Source organism: Chiloscyllium plagiosum, unplaced genomic scaffold, assembly GCF_037043375.1.
Source record: "Chiloscyllium plagiosum isolate Xiang-an unplaced genomic scaffold, Cpla_swu_hap1 HiC_scaffold_12, whole genome shotgun sequence".
NCBI classification, from domain to species: Eukaryota; Metazoa; Chordata; class Chondrichthyes; order Orectolobiformes; family Hemiscylliidae; genus Chiloscyllium; species Chiloscyllium plagiosum.
The window spans coordinates 47,290,933-47,307,782 of NW_028270150.1; the positions used below are offsets into that span (position 1 = coordinate 47,290,933).

General features: G+C 41.5%; 1 protein-coding gene across 2 annotated transcripts in view; it reads left to right on the top strand.

Moving 5' to 3' along the window:
- Positions 1-636: 636 nt before the first annotated feature.
- LOC122555200 (uncharacterized) overlaps positions 637-16,850 on the top strand; it is a 36,504-nt gene continuing 20,290 nt past the window's right edge. Inside the window, exons 1-6 of one of the 2 annotated variants that reach the window (XM_043700957.2) lie at positions 637-778; positions 1,457-1,863; positions 3,018-3,251; positions 7,129-7,200; positions 10,744-10,803; positions 14,495-14,761. In XM_043700957.2, coding sequence (XP_043556892.2) covers positions 1,524-1,863; positions 3,018-3,251; positions 7,129-7,200; positions 10,744-10,803; positions 14,495-14,761 — 973 coding nt within the window. In that variant the 5' untranslated portion in view covers positions 637-778; positions 1,457-1,523. The remainder of the gene's footprint in view (positions 779-1,456; positions 1,864-3,017; positions 3,252-7,128; positions 7,201-10,743; positions 10,804-14,494; positions 14,762-16,850) is intronic. The other variant, XM_043700958.2, reaches the window with a different exon arrangement.

A 16,850-nucleotide genomic window follows, 5' to 3' on the forward strand; every position in this document is an offset into this window, starting at 1 on the left:
CAGAAATCTATAAGTTTCTGTTCAACTGGAGAGAAGGAGGAAGTGAACAGGAAGGATAAAAGCAAAGGAACGAGGTAGGAGGGGGGAGGGGAAAGAGGCAAAGATGATGAGGGTGGGAATCTTCCTGGGAATTGGAAATTTGAGTGTGTCGGTCACACCCATTGTGATTGGCCCTATTGCAGGAGGCTTGCTCCCAGACATTAGTGGCGAACACACCCATCCCTGAGAGTCACACAGCTCCCGGAGTGAAATGATTCCAAAGCTGGCTGGGGCTTGCCTGTGAAGCACTTCCCCAACCCCCACCAATGCCTCACCCTCCCCAGTTTCGATACTTTTGGAACTAGTCAAAGAGATCGTGAGAAAAATGATCGACCTTTGGGCACATCTTTCAGCTCTCTCTCCACTGCTGCACAGCAGTAGGTGCTGGCATGTGAGCTGCAGTTCCGGGATTTCCCCGGGACCGATGCATATCTTGATGAAACAAAATTCCCAGACACTGGAAATTTCCAGATTGCATCGTTTTACGGCTTTTCCCGAATGACCTCAGAAAGCACACCCTACCCCACCCCCCCAAAAAAAAACTCAAGCCTTACCATTGGTTGGACGGAAAGGAGAAACGAAAGGACGAAGCACATAAGCTGCTTGCGGCTGGGAGTGTACCCACAAAATAAAACCGAGCAAGCTTTCCCTCTGCCAGTAATCTCTCTGCAATCATCGGTGTGTCTGAGAGAAGCGTCGGGGATTCTGATCGAGTTTCACTTTCACTACTGAATTCTCAGTAAGTGTTGTTCATGATTCGGCTTGAAACGGAATGTTTCGGCTGTTCATAGCCAATTATTTCTTAAAGCTTGTGTGTATTTTAATGTGCGTGGATTACGAGGCATTTGTACCGAGCAGAGCGACAGAGATAGACAAAGCAATCAGAAGGGAACGGGGGGGGGGAGCTGAAAACTTGAAGTACATTCAAGTTGTAGTTATCTGCTGGAGACGGATTGCCCCCATAAGGGTGTGAAATTTAACCAATTTTAGTCTGTTTTCATACGTCAGCCCTGCAATGAATCAGTCTGATAAATCATTGTTGCCTTCTCCCCCCCCCATTGCCGGAACATCCTTCCTCAGATAAGAAGACCAAAACTGCACACAGTAATCCAGGTGTAGTCTTCCCAGGGCCCTGTAAAATTGCAATAAGACATCCCTGCTCCTGTATTCAAATCTTCTCATATAAAAGCCAACATACCATCTGCCTTCCTCACTGCTAGCTCAAATGAAATTTATTAGGACTTTGTCCAGGAAACCTTCAACTAACATTCACTTATAAATGTAAGATGTATCCAAAGCCCCTTAATGTTTAGTTGGCTTTGCTTATGAAACTGAAAATCAATCACTAGTCCTGACAGTTCACATGGCATTAATAATTTTCTAACATTATGGATGTATATTTATCTATTCGTTTCAGATTATCCATCTATTTAACGAAACAGACATCATCCTTGGTTTTGTGCTGTCACTGACTTTAAAACAAAATGGACAGGATTTTTAAACGTGCAGGAAAAAATCTGGAGAAACTGGGGAAACAAAGCTTGGAAAGGATAGTTCAAGATTTGCAGCACTCCACGCAACCAGAGAATGATGCATCAAATGACAGCGAACACAAAGTTGATGACAAGTTTCAGTCAAAACCTCTAGGAAGGAAACTGGAAATAATTGGAAAGCATAGACTGGAAAAGTTAACAAAACAATTTGTGCGACAAACAAATGTCACTGAATTGTTCAATGGTGGGCATGAAAGTGATGATGACGTGTCAGACAATGTCATTGACAGTAGCTGCCAGGGTGAGCTTACTGCAACAGAGCCAGGAGTCGGTGAGTATTTTGCCTTCATGCCTCGTTACACTTCTGTCAATTAAAACTCTGCAGTAAAAATGCTGAGAAAACAAGGATTGAACATTTTTGAAATGCTTTCTGAAGTTGGTCTGCTATAGGAAGGGGTCTTTCTAGAAACCGAGAACACACAGATAAAAAAATCTTGAATCTCAACAATTTAGATTCCCTACAGTATGGAAACAGGCCCTTTGGCCAAACAAGTCCACACTGACCCTTCGAAGAGTAACCCACCCAGACCCATTCCCCTACCCTATATATGCCCCTGACTAATGTGCCTAACACTATGGGCAATTTAGCTTGGCCAGTTCACCTGACCTGCACATCTTTGGACTGTGGGAGGAAACCAGAGCACCCGGAGGAATCCCTTGCAGACACAGGGATAATGTGCAAATTCCACACAGACAGTTGCCTGAGGCAGAACCAAACCCAGGCCCCTGGTGCTGTGAGGCAGCAGTGCTAACCACTGAGCTACCATGCTGCCCAATTTATTGAAGGTCCATGTGATAATTCAGGTTTCCGAGGCAGATGCCCATGCGGCATCCTACAGGGCTTACTTTATTATTCACTCCTGGAACTTTGGCATTGCTGGCTAATTGCCATTGAATGTGGTGCTAGGCACCTCTCAGTATCCCAATGCCACTTCACTGGCAAACCATCCAATGTAAGATCTGAGGGAAACTCCCCTGCTGTGGGACTGAGGTTCTGCCCCAAATATGGTTCCATAGAAACTGCAGCACAGGATAATACCTGATGTAACTTACCCGCTTCATTAGCCTTGTTTTGCCTTATTCCTCAGCCCACCTGATATAGGAGCAGCGTTCTGAAAGCTTGTGATTTCAAATAAACTTGCTGGACTGTAACCTGATGTCAGGTGACTTCTGACCTTGTCTACCCTAGTCCAACACTAGCACCTTCACATCATTGTTCCTAATGGTTATGACAGAAGTATGTGGGTCAGTAAGCTCAAAATCTTTAACTGCTTCATATTCTTTTAAGCATGGTTCACAATGTGAACCAATGCTTCTTCAGGGACATATTAAAGCACCTCCTGTTTTGAGTATTAAATAGCATCAACTTTACGAATAACTCATGTTTGTTGATTACTGAGCCTGATATACGTCTTTATTCATCAGCAGAAATTCAAAATGAAGATGCAGCAGATGAAATCAAGAAAAAGCTTAAGGATGTATTTCAGCAAGGAAACGTTCTGTTTCATGTCAGGACATTGACCGTTTGTGGCTACAGGAGTGCTGGGAAAACAACTCTGCTGCGCAGATTACTGAATGAATCATTTCGGGAGGATGAGCCCATAACTGATGGAATACGGATTGGACAAATAGATATTAAAAACTGGGAGAGAAAGTTAGGTAAGTAATTATTCAGTTAGAGTCTATCACAGGTTTGAATTCCCTCACTAGTCAGACTGAACCAAAATGAAATGTAGGGTATTGCAAAATGGTAATTTGATAAATAATCTAGTTGTTATAGGTCTGTGTAGAAAATAAGTGGGTAGAAACTATCATGTTAAGAACATGTGTGAAAGTTGCATGCTGTTTTGTTTTTGTGGTGACTCAATGCAGTGTTATTCCCCCTCTTGAGTTAACTCTATGGATGAGATCTTTCTCTTGGGCAACAGTATCACTGTAAGCATAGGGAAATATGACTTGCTCCACCTGGTTGTTGGTAAGTTAACCAGCTGGGGTTCCTTGATCCTGCTGTATCATGCAGTAAACATATAGTTGATCTGACCATGACCTCAAATCTACTTCCCCACCTGTTTCTCTGAACCATTGGCTTTCCTATAGTTAATTATCTATTTGATACTGTCTTTAAAATATTCAGTGATTCAAGCTCCACTGCCTTTGAGGTAATTAATTCCAAAACCCTTGAGAGAAGGCATTCTTCCTCATTTCCATATTAACTTGCTGACACCTTGTCACAAGATGGGCAGGTTGGGAGGAAGGGGGGCTGTGTCTGTGAAATAGTGAGGAAATGTGGGAGGCAGAATGAATCTAGCATTCCTACCACCTCTGACATCTTACTAACTGCAGAAAGACCATCAGTGAACCCTGATTTTATTTTCCACCAGAGCCTTTTGATATGTCACCTCATCAAATGCTTTCTGGAAATCTAAGTACAGTACATCCACTGGTACCCCTTAATCCAAAGCACATATTACTTCTTCAAAGAACTCTAATAAATTGTTTAAGCTTGAATTCCCTTTCAAAAATCATGGTAATTCTGCCTGATTATTTTGAATGCTTTGAAGTGTCTTGCTATAACATCTTTAATTATGATTTCTAATATTTTCCCTGGGGAAACATGTAGTTTCCTGCTTTCTGTCTTCCTGATTTGATTTATTTATTGTCACGTGTATCTTGTTACAAAATATAGTGAAATGTGTTGCATAGTGTCACTGTTCTCTGACGCTATCTTAATCACAGAAAAATAAACCAAAACATAGAATATAAAGGCAGAAAAAGGAAGAAGTAAAGGAGTCTTCATCTTTACAGTCCTTCTTGTTAAGGGCTCTATCGTGGACCATGGTCATGAGTCCCCTTTGCTGAGCTGTCGCAAGAACAAAAGTCCTCTCTACTTGGTGCCATCTCACCATTACCAAGGCCCTTTTGGGTAAGAGAGCTACATTCACTGAATCATAGAATTTCTACATTGTGGAAGCAGGCCTTTCAGTCCATCCTGACCCTCCGAACAGCATCGCACCCAAACCTACCTTATCCCTGTAACCCTGCATACCCATGGCCAATGCACATCTTTGGACTATGGGAAGAGCTCAGAGCACCCGGTGCAAACTCCACACAGACAGTCATCCAAAAGTGAAATCAAACCCAGGTCCCTGGTGCTGTGAGGCAGCAGTGCTAACCACTGAGCCACGGCACCATCCTAATTAGATTTCCCATCTAATGCAACCTTCCCTGAGTCTAAAGAATTCTGGAAGTTACACATCAAATATCTCACTAGCCACTTCTCCTGTTGCCCTAGGATGAAGTCAACCAAACGTTTAGTTTTGTCACTTTTTTTTTGTAACCTCTAGTCTTATCTGTTGATATTTTCTTAGAGTTGTACTCTGTATCCCTTCCTGTCACGGTGGGTTTTTCATTACCAATATTAATACCTCTCTCTCTTGCCTTGTCTCTGCTCTTCTACTTACCACATTTGAACAACTTGGATCTCCTGCCCCGACTGTTGTGTTTAAAATTCTTTGTCTACTTCTCTAGTTCTAAGGCTCACTGGAATGAAGGCTCCAGCATGGTTTAGGAGTAGACCATTCCAGTGGTATAGTCCTGACCTTCCCCTGTTCTATTGTTTGAACCCCACAAACTTCTCCCACACCTGTCTTTGAGCCATGTATTCATTTCTCTAATCTAATTTGCTCTATGCCAATTTTCACATGGCTCAGGTGATAATCCAGATATTATGTTTGAGATTCTGCTCCGTACCTATCTCCTCATAGTGACTATGCAGAACCTCTTTCCTTGTTCTATCAATGTCATTGGTGCCAACAATGACCGGATCCTCCTCTTCTCTATCAAAGTTCTTCTTCAGGTCTGAGGAGACCTGGTATGGTATTAGATTCCCTACAGTGTGGAAACAGGCCCTTCAGCCCAACAAGTCCATACTAACCCTCCGAAGAGTAACCCACCCAAACCCATTCCCCAACCCTATATTTACCCCTGACTAATGCGCCTAACACTATAGGAAAATTAGCATGACCAATTCACTTGGCCTGCACATCTTTAGATTATGGGAGGAAACCGGAGCACCCAGAGGAAACCCACGCAGACACGGGGAGAATGTGTAAACTCCACACAGATTGTTGCCCGAGGCAGGGATTGAACCCGGGTCCCTGGCGCTATGAGGCAGCAGTGCTAACCACTGAGCCCCCATGGTATGGGGAAAACAACACCCCCTCTGGATTTTTGCTCTTTGCTACAGTGAAAGGTATCAATTCCCTTCACCCTACTGGCCCCTACTATTGCTATATTGCTTTTTTTCTCCGCCTATCTTGCCATAGGTCAGTTCGCTCATTCATCCTGCAGCACCTACTCTCATTCAAATAAGCTGAAAAAACCTCAAACCTGTAGGTTCATTGTAAAGGTTCAGGCTCCTGCCTATTGGGGAGCCTTCCTCATCTCAGCTGCAGCTACACTATCCTGTCACTGATCATGGATCAAATCAGAAGACCCAATCCTAAGAGGCTTGACCATTTCCTGGTGCAAAATATCCAGGTAAGTTTCCCCTTTCCTTAGGTGTCACAGTGTTTAGGACTCAACCTCCAGCTTCATCCCTGATGAAGGGCTTTTGCCTGAAACGTTGATTTTCCTGCTCCTCGGATGCTGCCTGACCTGCTGTGCTTTTCCAGCACCACTCTAATCTCCAGCATCTGCAGTACCCACTTCCACTCCAGCTCATAATACCTAAGCCAAAATTACTGCACCCAAGGATGGTTCTTACAGGTGTGTTTTCCCTGGACCACACCAACATTCAAGAGCTCCCACACCTTGCAACTCCCACACTCTGTAACCTCCTGCAGCCTCCTTTTCCTCCTCCTCAAAGCAATGGGCAGCCTCTTATTCTCCCCAGACCCATCTTGCAGTCTCCTCTCACCGTAACTCTTGCAGTCTGCACCTTCACCTTCCCGCAGAGATATCCTGATCCTGGCCTTGGGTGAAGAGAGCTCCCAAACCTGGCCTTGCCTAAATGCAGCCCTTTGTGATGCTATCACTGCATTCATGTACTCTCCTAACTACCCACTTACAGATTGCTTCTCTCACACCAATGAGCTTATCGTCAGCAAGTGTGGTAGAGAACTGACCATTGACCATCCAAATTTGACTGATAGGTAATCAACTTCGAAGTAAAAAAGAAGATAATGATGGAAAGCTGTCTAGTAAGGACACCAGTGTGTAATCCCAGATGGCCTTATATTTGAAACATAAGCACATCTTTTTTTTTTTCTTTCCTGATGTACTTGACCTGTCCGTTCCAAATTTTGATTTCCAGAATTAGTTTTTCTTTTCTCCTTTCTTTTTTTGTGAAGAGTTCTAATTTCACGTAATTTAATATGACTTCATGTAGTGTTGCTTCTGTTGCTTTTTTTCAGATATAAACAATGCAGCCAATGTCTGAATTTAGAGATTATTTGAATGTGTAATCTCTGAACAAACCAATGTGACATTCTAAACATTAATCATTTTCCAAACACGTCCTTTCTTACATGTAAAGATAATCCGAGTGATGACCTAACGACTGCAGTTGCATCCTGTGTTTTAAATTCTGACAAACAGCCCCTTGAAGGTAAGTAAACATATATGCATTGTCTTTTACTAAAAAACTATAAAAGTGATTTTTAATGGGAAATAAACAGCATAATCAGTAACAGAATGTATTTAAGGTCTTTCCCTAAAGCAGTTTGAGCCTGAAATAAAATTTAAATTGTTTGCAGCCCTGTTCTGACTTTCTAACTAACTTTTTACTGATTGTCTTGCCGTGACTCACTGTGGAAGTGCACTGGAAATCAACCTCTATTCCCAGTCATTACAAATGTAAAAAGAATTAGGTAACTATCTGAAATCCCAATTTATCTTACTAATGAACTCCGGTTAAAAGAAAACATTCACCAGGTTTCTGTACTTAACATAAAAATTCATTACAAACAAATTGTCTTTAACCTGTGGTAATTAGGAAATATGAATTGCTAACTTAATTCTCTAAAACTTCCACTCTAGCCCTTCTTAAATTCTTCCTTCACAAACAGACAGATCGACATGGATATTAAGAGTAAAAGAAAATCAGGTAAACACAATTCAATAGCACCAGTCTGGGCTACAGGAGTTGATGAGTTGCTTTCCTTCTGTTCCTTTTAAGTACTTTGCCAACAAGACAAACTTGTTTGGATTTCAATGCTGCCTTTCATTTGCTGCTCAAAGATTTGACCTTCCGCTGTCTTTAAAAGTTATTCCTCCTTCAGCAGGGAATTTTCAGCGAGGAGACTGCAAAGCAGTTAACTATTAATGGGGACATTCTAGTACCTCAGTACAAGAAAGAAATACACAGAGAGTGATTTCTGATGCTGTCTTGTAGACTAAATGGTTCCACTACTCCTACATAAATCATAATCATCTTGTCAGCAGCCAATCAAGATGTTGTCATCAAGCAATGGTTCCCCTTAATTCAGAACCTATATCGCATGTGCTTTTGCCCTTCTAGGCTAGGAAAAATGCAAGTTTGTGTACAGCTCATAATGCACACAAGTAAACATGATTTTAAAAACTACAGCTATCTCTTTGCACTCTTTCCTTAGTTTAAACCAGTACCTTCTGGTATCTTTTAATCCATAGTCCAAAAATAAGGAAAGGAAAGAATGTGACTTTTGCACTTTTTAAAAAATCTTCTAGCTGTCTATTTCATCCTCTGTTACTGAAGAGATTAGTAGAATAAGAACTTAAATTTTATTTTTATATGACACCAATTGTCTTTACAAAACATACTGAAACAGGACATTTCCACATGATGTACACATACAATGATAAAACATAAATTGTTAATAGTAGAAAAAAGCTGACTTATTTGACCATTGAGATAAGCTACAAACATTTCTATGTTCTAAAGAACATACTCAGTATAAAACTGAAGTAATACAACACTCACTGCCCAAATGGCAATTCAGATCAGTCCGGTTTTTGACATTAGTATCACTGAGGTAGCATTATTGCCGAAGTTAAACATATCAAGAGATTGACAGCAAATAGAGGTTACAGTTGTTGTCCATAGTTTGTAATGCACATGTATTTCTTTTTCCTGACATTCTGAAGTATATTGGGTGGTGGATCCCAGAGACTTTAAGCCTACTATAATATTTGACTCCTCTTAGTCTATTATCAGATGCATCATTACATCAGCTATGCACAAAATGTGTATGTAACTCATCGATGCCTCATAATTCATTTAAAACCTCAAGCTTTCCTGTTGTGGGACAAATGTTACACTCAAAGTCAGATTGCTGAAGTAAAATATGTCTTTATTATACTTTAAACAGGTGAATGATCCAAACTCTGTGTCTCTCCCTCTGTGTCTCTCTCTCTCTCTGTCTGTCTCTCTCTCTGTCTGTCTCTCTCTCTGTCTGTCTCTCTCTCTGTCTGTCTCTCTCTCTGTCTGTCTCTCTCTCTGTCTGTCTCTCTCTCTGTCTGTCTCTCTATCTCTGTCACTCTCTCTCTCTCTCAGATCTGAAAGCTCCATCAACTCTGAGATGAGATACAGTAAGCAAGACTATTTATACCAAAAAAACTGTCTTCAAAAACTAAATCTCAGTTTGCATCAAACTTTGTCTTTGGGAATGTTCCTACTATCTCTCCACAATACAATCTTAGAGCCAAGGAGGCCAATAGAAGATACAGAGAAAACCAGCTTGAGCTGTTTTAACCCTTGCATTCTCCACCTCATTCTCAATATTGTAATTGAGACTCTGGATGTTGTTCAAGACAAAGAATCACAGAACCCAACTTACTTTCTCCACAGATGCTGATCTTTCCAGCTTTTCCAGTTTGTATTACAGCTTGCTAAGCACAAAATAGCACAGGACAAATCCTGAGCTATGCCTTGCACATGGTTAGTTTATTGAACATAGACTATCAATATTCTGTAAGATTTTGAACTATTCAGATGTGCTCATATGAAAAAAGGCAATTGTTATGACTGAGAATCCCTTCAATCTTGTTAATTTTACACATTATTTAATGTTTCAACTTAAATCTTCATTGTATTCGACTAAATCCAATAAGAAAAGAAATATAACCAACTCTCTTGTATAATGTGCAAAAAAAATTAACAAACAGTTATTTCTGATTGGTCTCAAACCTTTAGAAACAAATCCAATGCACATCAGCAACAGTATGTGCAGTCTACAAAATGTAGTGCAGAAGTTCACCAAGTCTCTTTAGGCAGGACTTTCCAAACCCAGGACTATTATCATCTACCAGGACAAGGGCAACAGATAAATGGCCACACCACCAGCTGCAGTTCCCCTCCAAGCTACTAACCATTCTGAAGTAGAAATATTTCGCTATTTGTTCATAGTTAGTGGGTCAAAATGCTGGAACTCGCTCCCCATGACATGGTGGGTGTGCCTACACAAAATGGACTGTAGTGCTCAAGAAAGCAGCTCACCAGCACCTTTTCGAATGCAGCTGGGGATGGGCAATAAGCATGGACCCAGCTAGCAACACTCACATCCCCTAAAGCAACAAAATCAGATATGGCAAGGTAAAAGGATCGGAAATAGTGATAATTAAATAAATTGAGAGGGAGAAATGTGAGAAGAAAAGTATATTTCTGCAGTTTAATATTGTTATGTCGTGTAACTTGTGCAATATAATGTGCATTGCACCTTCAGCACAATGTTCAGTGAGCAAAGAACCAACATTGGTCTATTGTCAGAGAAAAGAGCCTTTTGTCCATATGTCATCATGTGTACAAGAGACAGTGTTTATTCCTTAGAAGTGACTTTCACTCTCAAGGCCAGCATTTATTGCCCATCTCTAACTGGCCTTGTGAAAGTGATGAGCTGCCTCTGGAACCACTGCAGTCCATATAGTGCAGGTACACCCATAGTGCTGTGCTGTTAGGAAGGGAGTTTGAGGATTTTAACACTACACCATTGAAGGAACAATGATATTGATCCAACTCTGATTTGGGTGGGGGGAGGGGCACTTTGTGGGAGCTCACAAGGGATGGTGTTCCTTTGCTCCAGTTGCCTTTTTAGATAAAAACATCTGTGGCATATTGTATGAAAATAAAAAGGTGGAATGTGCTTTGAGTCACAGGCTATTTCTTAACATCTAGGAATACAAACAGAGCAGAGTGGTACTTGTTCAGGAGGAGAACAAAAGTGTTTCGATGAAGGTATGTTAGCGGGCATGTTTCTAAAACAAAATCAGTGCAATGTTCTGTAATACACGAGTAAAATTGCAAACCTCAAGCTTGACTACCTGAAATACACTTTTGAAATGCTTTACTCATCAAAACTAAAGGCTGATATTCTCAAAATTAGTTACATCACTTTATTTTAAAGATTTGTGCACCCATCAATTGCCCGTGGTGGAAATTGCATGTGATTTTCCTGCATCTGTATATTTGCATATTCACTTGTGTAAGCAGGTAAACATTGTGCATCCTGTAAAAAAAATACAATTCTGCCTGCATTCTTCAACAATAGACTGAGAACAAATCTGTAATGAAACAATCACATTCGCTGCTGTCATCTCACTCTCCAATAACTTCACTGTATTATTCCAATATTTCTCATGATGAATTCACATTTAAACTATGACACCAGCTGGCATGGCACTAAGTGAGAGGGAAAAGACACACAACTCCCTGATTCAGGCCTCCAAGCCAGCCTGGAAGAAATCCAAAGGCAGATTGCACATTTTTCTGATGGTAAGTGCCACCAAGCTATATAGAAACGCGATTCATATTCTCCGGAGGGTTTTTAAACTGTACTGGGACTACTTGGAATCAGTGCTATGGTAATCTTGTGGGATTAGCGGCAGGAGCAGTGATACAGTGGTACTTTGTCACCCATAAGCTATGCATGAGTCGTAGTAATAGAGTCGTAGAGATGTACAGCATGGAAACAGACCCTTCAGTCCAATTCGTCTATGCTGACCAGATATCCCAACCTAATCTCGTCCCATTTGCCAGTATTTGGCCCATATCCCTCTAAACCCTCCCTATTCATATATTCTTCCACTTGCCTTTTAAATGCTGTAATTGTACCAACCTTCACCATTTCCTCTGGCAGTTCATTCCATACATGCACCACCCTCTGCACAATAAAGTTGCCCCTTCGGTCCTTTTTATATCTCCACCCACACCACCCTAAATCTATGCCATCTAGTTCTGGACTCCCCCAATCCAGGGAAAATACCTTATCTACTTATCGTATCCGTGCCCCTCATGATTTTATCCAAGGTCAGCTGTGAATTTCGCTTTGTTAATTTTTCCGAGACACACTCCAATGTCCAGAGATTCGTGAACTCAAACAGCAAAGGCAGTAACTGTGCATATTCACTGCTGTCAGTTAGTAGCGTAGGTTAGTTTCTGTCTCTCTCTCACTGACCATGCGCCTTTTGTCTGTCTTTCTCCCTTTTAAAAATGCCATTGTTTTGATTTTTTTTTTCTCCCAAAGTTCCAAAACAATGCAACAGTCTATAAAACAGCAATTGCTACTCCCTGGAATTCGAGGAAATCACCTCCAACACCTAAAATACCTCAAAAAAGGAGCAGCTCTTACAGCCACAATTGTTTTCCCATTTTCCATCTTCTGATTCTCTTCTGTGAAGAAATCAGGAAGGGTTAAACATTGGAGGATGGATGCATCATAGTAGCTTTGTGCATCTCATGTGCTGATGTGCAAAGTGCTCAAATGCTTGTCAAGCACTAGCTGGCCTTTGAGGAGATAGAATGCTGTATTGCTGATGTTGTTGTAAGTTGATGTTCTGTCAGTCCTTAAAGCAACGAGAGCTCCATGGACTTTGGAGTATTTGGTAATCCCAAACAGTTTGACCCTATCTTTTTGATGGTTTCTGTATTGGCAAAGGTGATGTTTTAACAATTCTCTGGCCTCCTGGAATGAATTTTTGTCGTGGAAATTGAGGGCAGCTATACGACTACTTCGGTGGGGATGGGAAGGGCAGGGCCACCCGGTGCGTGCATCTTCCTTGTAAGATACTTTACTTCAAAGTGTACATTCCTTTCTATCCGTTCATGCAATTCTCTTCAACTTCAAATCTGTGGTCATGAGCAATTTCCTCCACAAAAAAAAACCAATCCTTGACCCCATGGTCCTAGCAAATTGCATCCTATCTCGAAAGTTCTTGAATATTCTGTAGGTTTCCTAATGCCCTTTATGGAGAGAAATCTACCACCGGGACCTGCCTGGCCTACATGTGTCTCCATACCTACAGTGATCTGAACTGGCCTGGAGTGCCAATCTAAAGGGTAATTAGAGATGGGAAACAAAGGCTGATCTTGTTTATAATACAAATTTATATTATGTATTTGAATATGATTAAACATATCCATAATAAGAAATAGAATTAATTTTTCATGAGGTCAGTCTATCACAATCTGAAGCTTTGAGTGGATTTTAGTGACTTCCCCTGTGGTGTTTAGGGGACCTTGCATGCAATTAACTTGTGGGAAGATGGTGGGCAAGGACCCCACCACTTTTTCACCTTCCATGCCTGTGGGTGGGAAGACCCAGAGATGATATTTCTTCATCCGCTGCTAACTCAGGCATTTAAATGGGCAACTGATGTGCACTTAACCTGACAGAACAGGAATTCATCCAACAGAGAGTCAGCACCTCACTTTGCCCTGCTCCCTGCAAGTAAACCCTGTCATGTTTTCTTGAAGGGTCCATGAAAGATAAGGACCCAGGATCAGAAAGATCGCCACTAAGAACAATCTGTTTGTTCTTGCTGCTGACCCCCACTCCCGCCCCCTCCCATCAATCTCCTCAACCTCTATCCCTGTTGTGATCATGACAAAGTCAGCAATTTGGACCTCATAGAATATGAGTTCCCTGATTGGGACTGGTCTAATCAGGGAGCCCTGGCTGACAGATACAAACAGGAGTGTCAGAGGTTCTGTTCACTTGAGAGAGCTGGCTCAGAGGAAGCCAGACCAGTGTCAAGTACTTTGCACATGTAAGTAAAGGGTGATGCGATAGTGGCCTCTGTGGAGTTATTTCAGACCCCTTTCTGCCATCACTGTTTGAGCCAGGGTTCCTGCTCAATCCAAGGCCGTGGGTAGGTGCTATACCAGCTGCAACCACTGCTGGCCCACTGGCACTGCTGAGTGTAAGAAGGGACCTGATCTCTGATTGCCGGTGGAGAGGACTTTCACAGCTAATATCTTTGTTTCTGGGGAAAATTTTGGCAAGTGCCTGAGTGCCACAAGATGCAGTAGGCCTTTTCGAAAAGCAACTGCATGAGGCATGCCATATGGTCCTAAGACATGTTGCCGTGACCCCTGTAATTTCCATAAGATCCTGTTAAATGTCCACAGAGTCTGCTTGACTTTCTGAATATTTTCAGCATCTTCTGGTTTTTATTTCAGGTTTCCAGCATCTATCATATTTTGGTTTCAAACTGATTTTTGCACCTTATTTTGTTCTTTAGTAACAGCTGATTTTCAACATTTAGTTGAGTTATTGCCTTCTTAAAAGTTTCCTCAATTTGGAAGATTTGCAAGGGTGCAGTTTTTTAATTTTAAAATTAACTCACTAAAACAGGTGGTTCGGCAAAGTTTTCAACCATAAGATGACAGGAAATCTGGTGTATAAAAGCCAAAGCAAGCCTAAGTTCTAACAAACTCTGTGCTATTACCCTTTAATAAAAACATACGTTATAGATATGTGAACAGTTGTTGTCTGACCGGGTGAGTACTTTCCATTAGTTTCTATTGAAATTGATTTGATTTCTGGCATCTGCAGTATTTTGCTTTTGCTTCCCATTAAGTTCATTTTCCAAGATCTCCAGCATGGAAGACTGTAAAAAAAATAACTGCGGACGTTTCTTTGTGGTAGGTGCTGTTGTGAATGAAAGCTTTGCCCAGCAGATACTGCTGAAAGTGAAAGAACCCACCCAAGTGCCTGAAGAGTTCTCAATATTTAGATACTATGATTTTGGAGGACATGTGGAGTATCAGCAGATGCACATGCCCTTTTTACCTAACAATGCTGTCTACCTGTTGGTCATCAACCTAACTCTGGGATTAAATGACACAGTACCAACAAAAGAGAGGCTGCTTAGAGGACAGAAAATAACGGATACCTGTGGATTTACTGTGAAAGGTACATTAAAGTGACATACGCCTGTAATTGTTTTGAACATCTGATCTAACAAACTAGCTCATTGCCAATCATAATGTGCAATGTTTTCAATTGTTTGCATTCCACGTTTTACAAAAATATTATCTTGATGAAGAACAGAAATTAACTATTTCCCTTCTTCGAATCGTCTGTAATTTGCTTTTAAACGCTGAGGGTTAACCTTTTCAAGGAGTTTGTTTATTTGGAATGAGAAATGGGTTCTTGTGGTTGTTAAACATTTCTGACATAAGGCGCTCCTCTCATTTTGTCAGCTAGTTTTAGTGGAGGGAGAACTTTGGGGTGGAGAGATAAATGGGAGGGGGGCTGGGGCTGGGGAGAAGGTAGCTGAGAGTGAAATAGGTGGATGGAGGTCGGGGGGGGTGAAGGTGATAGGTCAGGTCGGAGAGGAGGGTGGGACGGATAGGTGGGAAAGAAGATTGACAGGTGGGACAGGGCCTCCCCCACCGCCACTCCCTCACCACCCGATGCCTGGAGGAAGAGCGTATCATCTTCTGCCTCAGGAGCCTTCAACCCCATGGTATCAATGTGGACTTCAGTTTCCTCATTTCCCCTCCCCCCATCTTACCCCAGTTCCAACCTTCCAGCTCAACACCATGCTCACGACATATTCCACCTGTCCATCTTCCTTCCCACCTATCCGCTCCACCCTCCTCTCCAACCTTTCCCCTTTACCCCCACCTCCAACCACCTATTGCGCTCTCAGCTACCTTCTCACCAGCCCCACTCCCCTCCCATTTGCTTCTCCACCCTCGAGGCTCCCCACCTCATTCCTGATGAAGGACTTTTGCCCGAAACGTCGATTTTCCTTCTCCTTGGCTACTGCCTGACCTGATGTGCTTTTCCAGCACCACTCTGGACTCTAATCTCCAGCGTATGCAGTACCCACGTCCGCCTAGTTTTAGTGGAACCCCATTCTGCTTGTAAATGGGACTGTCACCAAAGGTTAAAGTAGTAGATCAGGAGAAGTCACGGGGAATCCATGGCCCATGCGTCTGTTCAGTAAATAGTTGGCTCTACTTTGTGTAATCAAATCAGGTGAAAGCATGAACGAAACAATCTTTTCTCAATGTCTGCGAATAAATGGAAAATCTCCATGTCCCTAATCCATTAAAGTAAATGAATAACTCCATAATAGCAAAGGCACTGTTGTCTTCGCTTTCTCCAGAGGTGGTGCTGCCATTATCCCTCAGTTCATTGCAAGGAACACAGTCAAATGATGTTTTATTTCCCACGCCTAACCGTTAGCAAAACCACAGGGCTAACATATAATTAATATTTTATTAATATTTTTGTTATGAACTTGTTTTGAATTTTGTGGGGAGGCAATGGCACAGTGTTATTATCACTAAACTATTGATCCAGAAACTCAGCTATATTCTGGGGACCTGAGCTCAAATCCTGCCATGGTAGAAGGTGCAATTTGAATTTAATAATAATCTGTAATTATGAGTTTACTGTTAACCGTGAAACCATTGTCAATTGTCAAAAAAAACCCATCTGGCTCACTAATGTCCTTCAGGGAAGGAAATCTGCTGTCCTCACCTGGTCTGGCCTACGTGTGACTCCAGATTCACAGCAATGTGAGTGACTCTCAACTGCCCTCTGAAATGGCCTAGCAAGCCACTCAGTTCAAAGGCAACCAGGGACAAGCTAGAAACACCAGCCAGTCAGCATATGGTTTACTGAATTGAGATGAAAAACCTTCACTATTTTAAGAGGAGTGTGAACTAATGAAAAATGTACATGTTCCTTTTTTAAAACTAGCAGAGAAAAGAATATCAGAATATTATTATTTCCATTATTAAAATGACCAAGGTCTGATTATAACCTAATCATTCAAATCCAAAATTTCCAATAATAAGAGTAAAATTATACCAAATAATGTTGTATTTGAAGGTAATATTAAAACTGAAGAAGATTATCAAACTTCAAGTACTCACTTATATCATCATCAGAAATTATGGGATGGCTTCATTAACATGATTTGCTGGCATTGACATTAACATTATTGCACTGAAAACTGCTCTTTTTATTAATTGAACTGTACAAT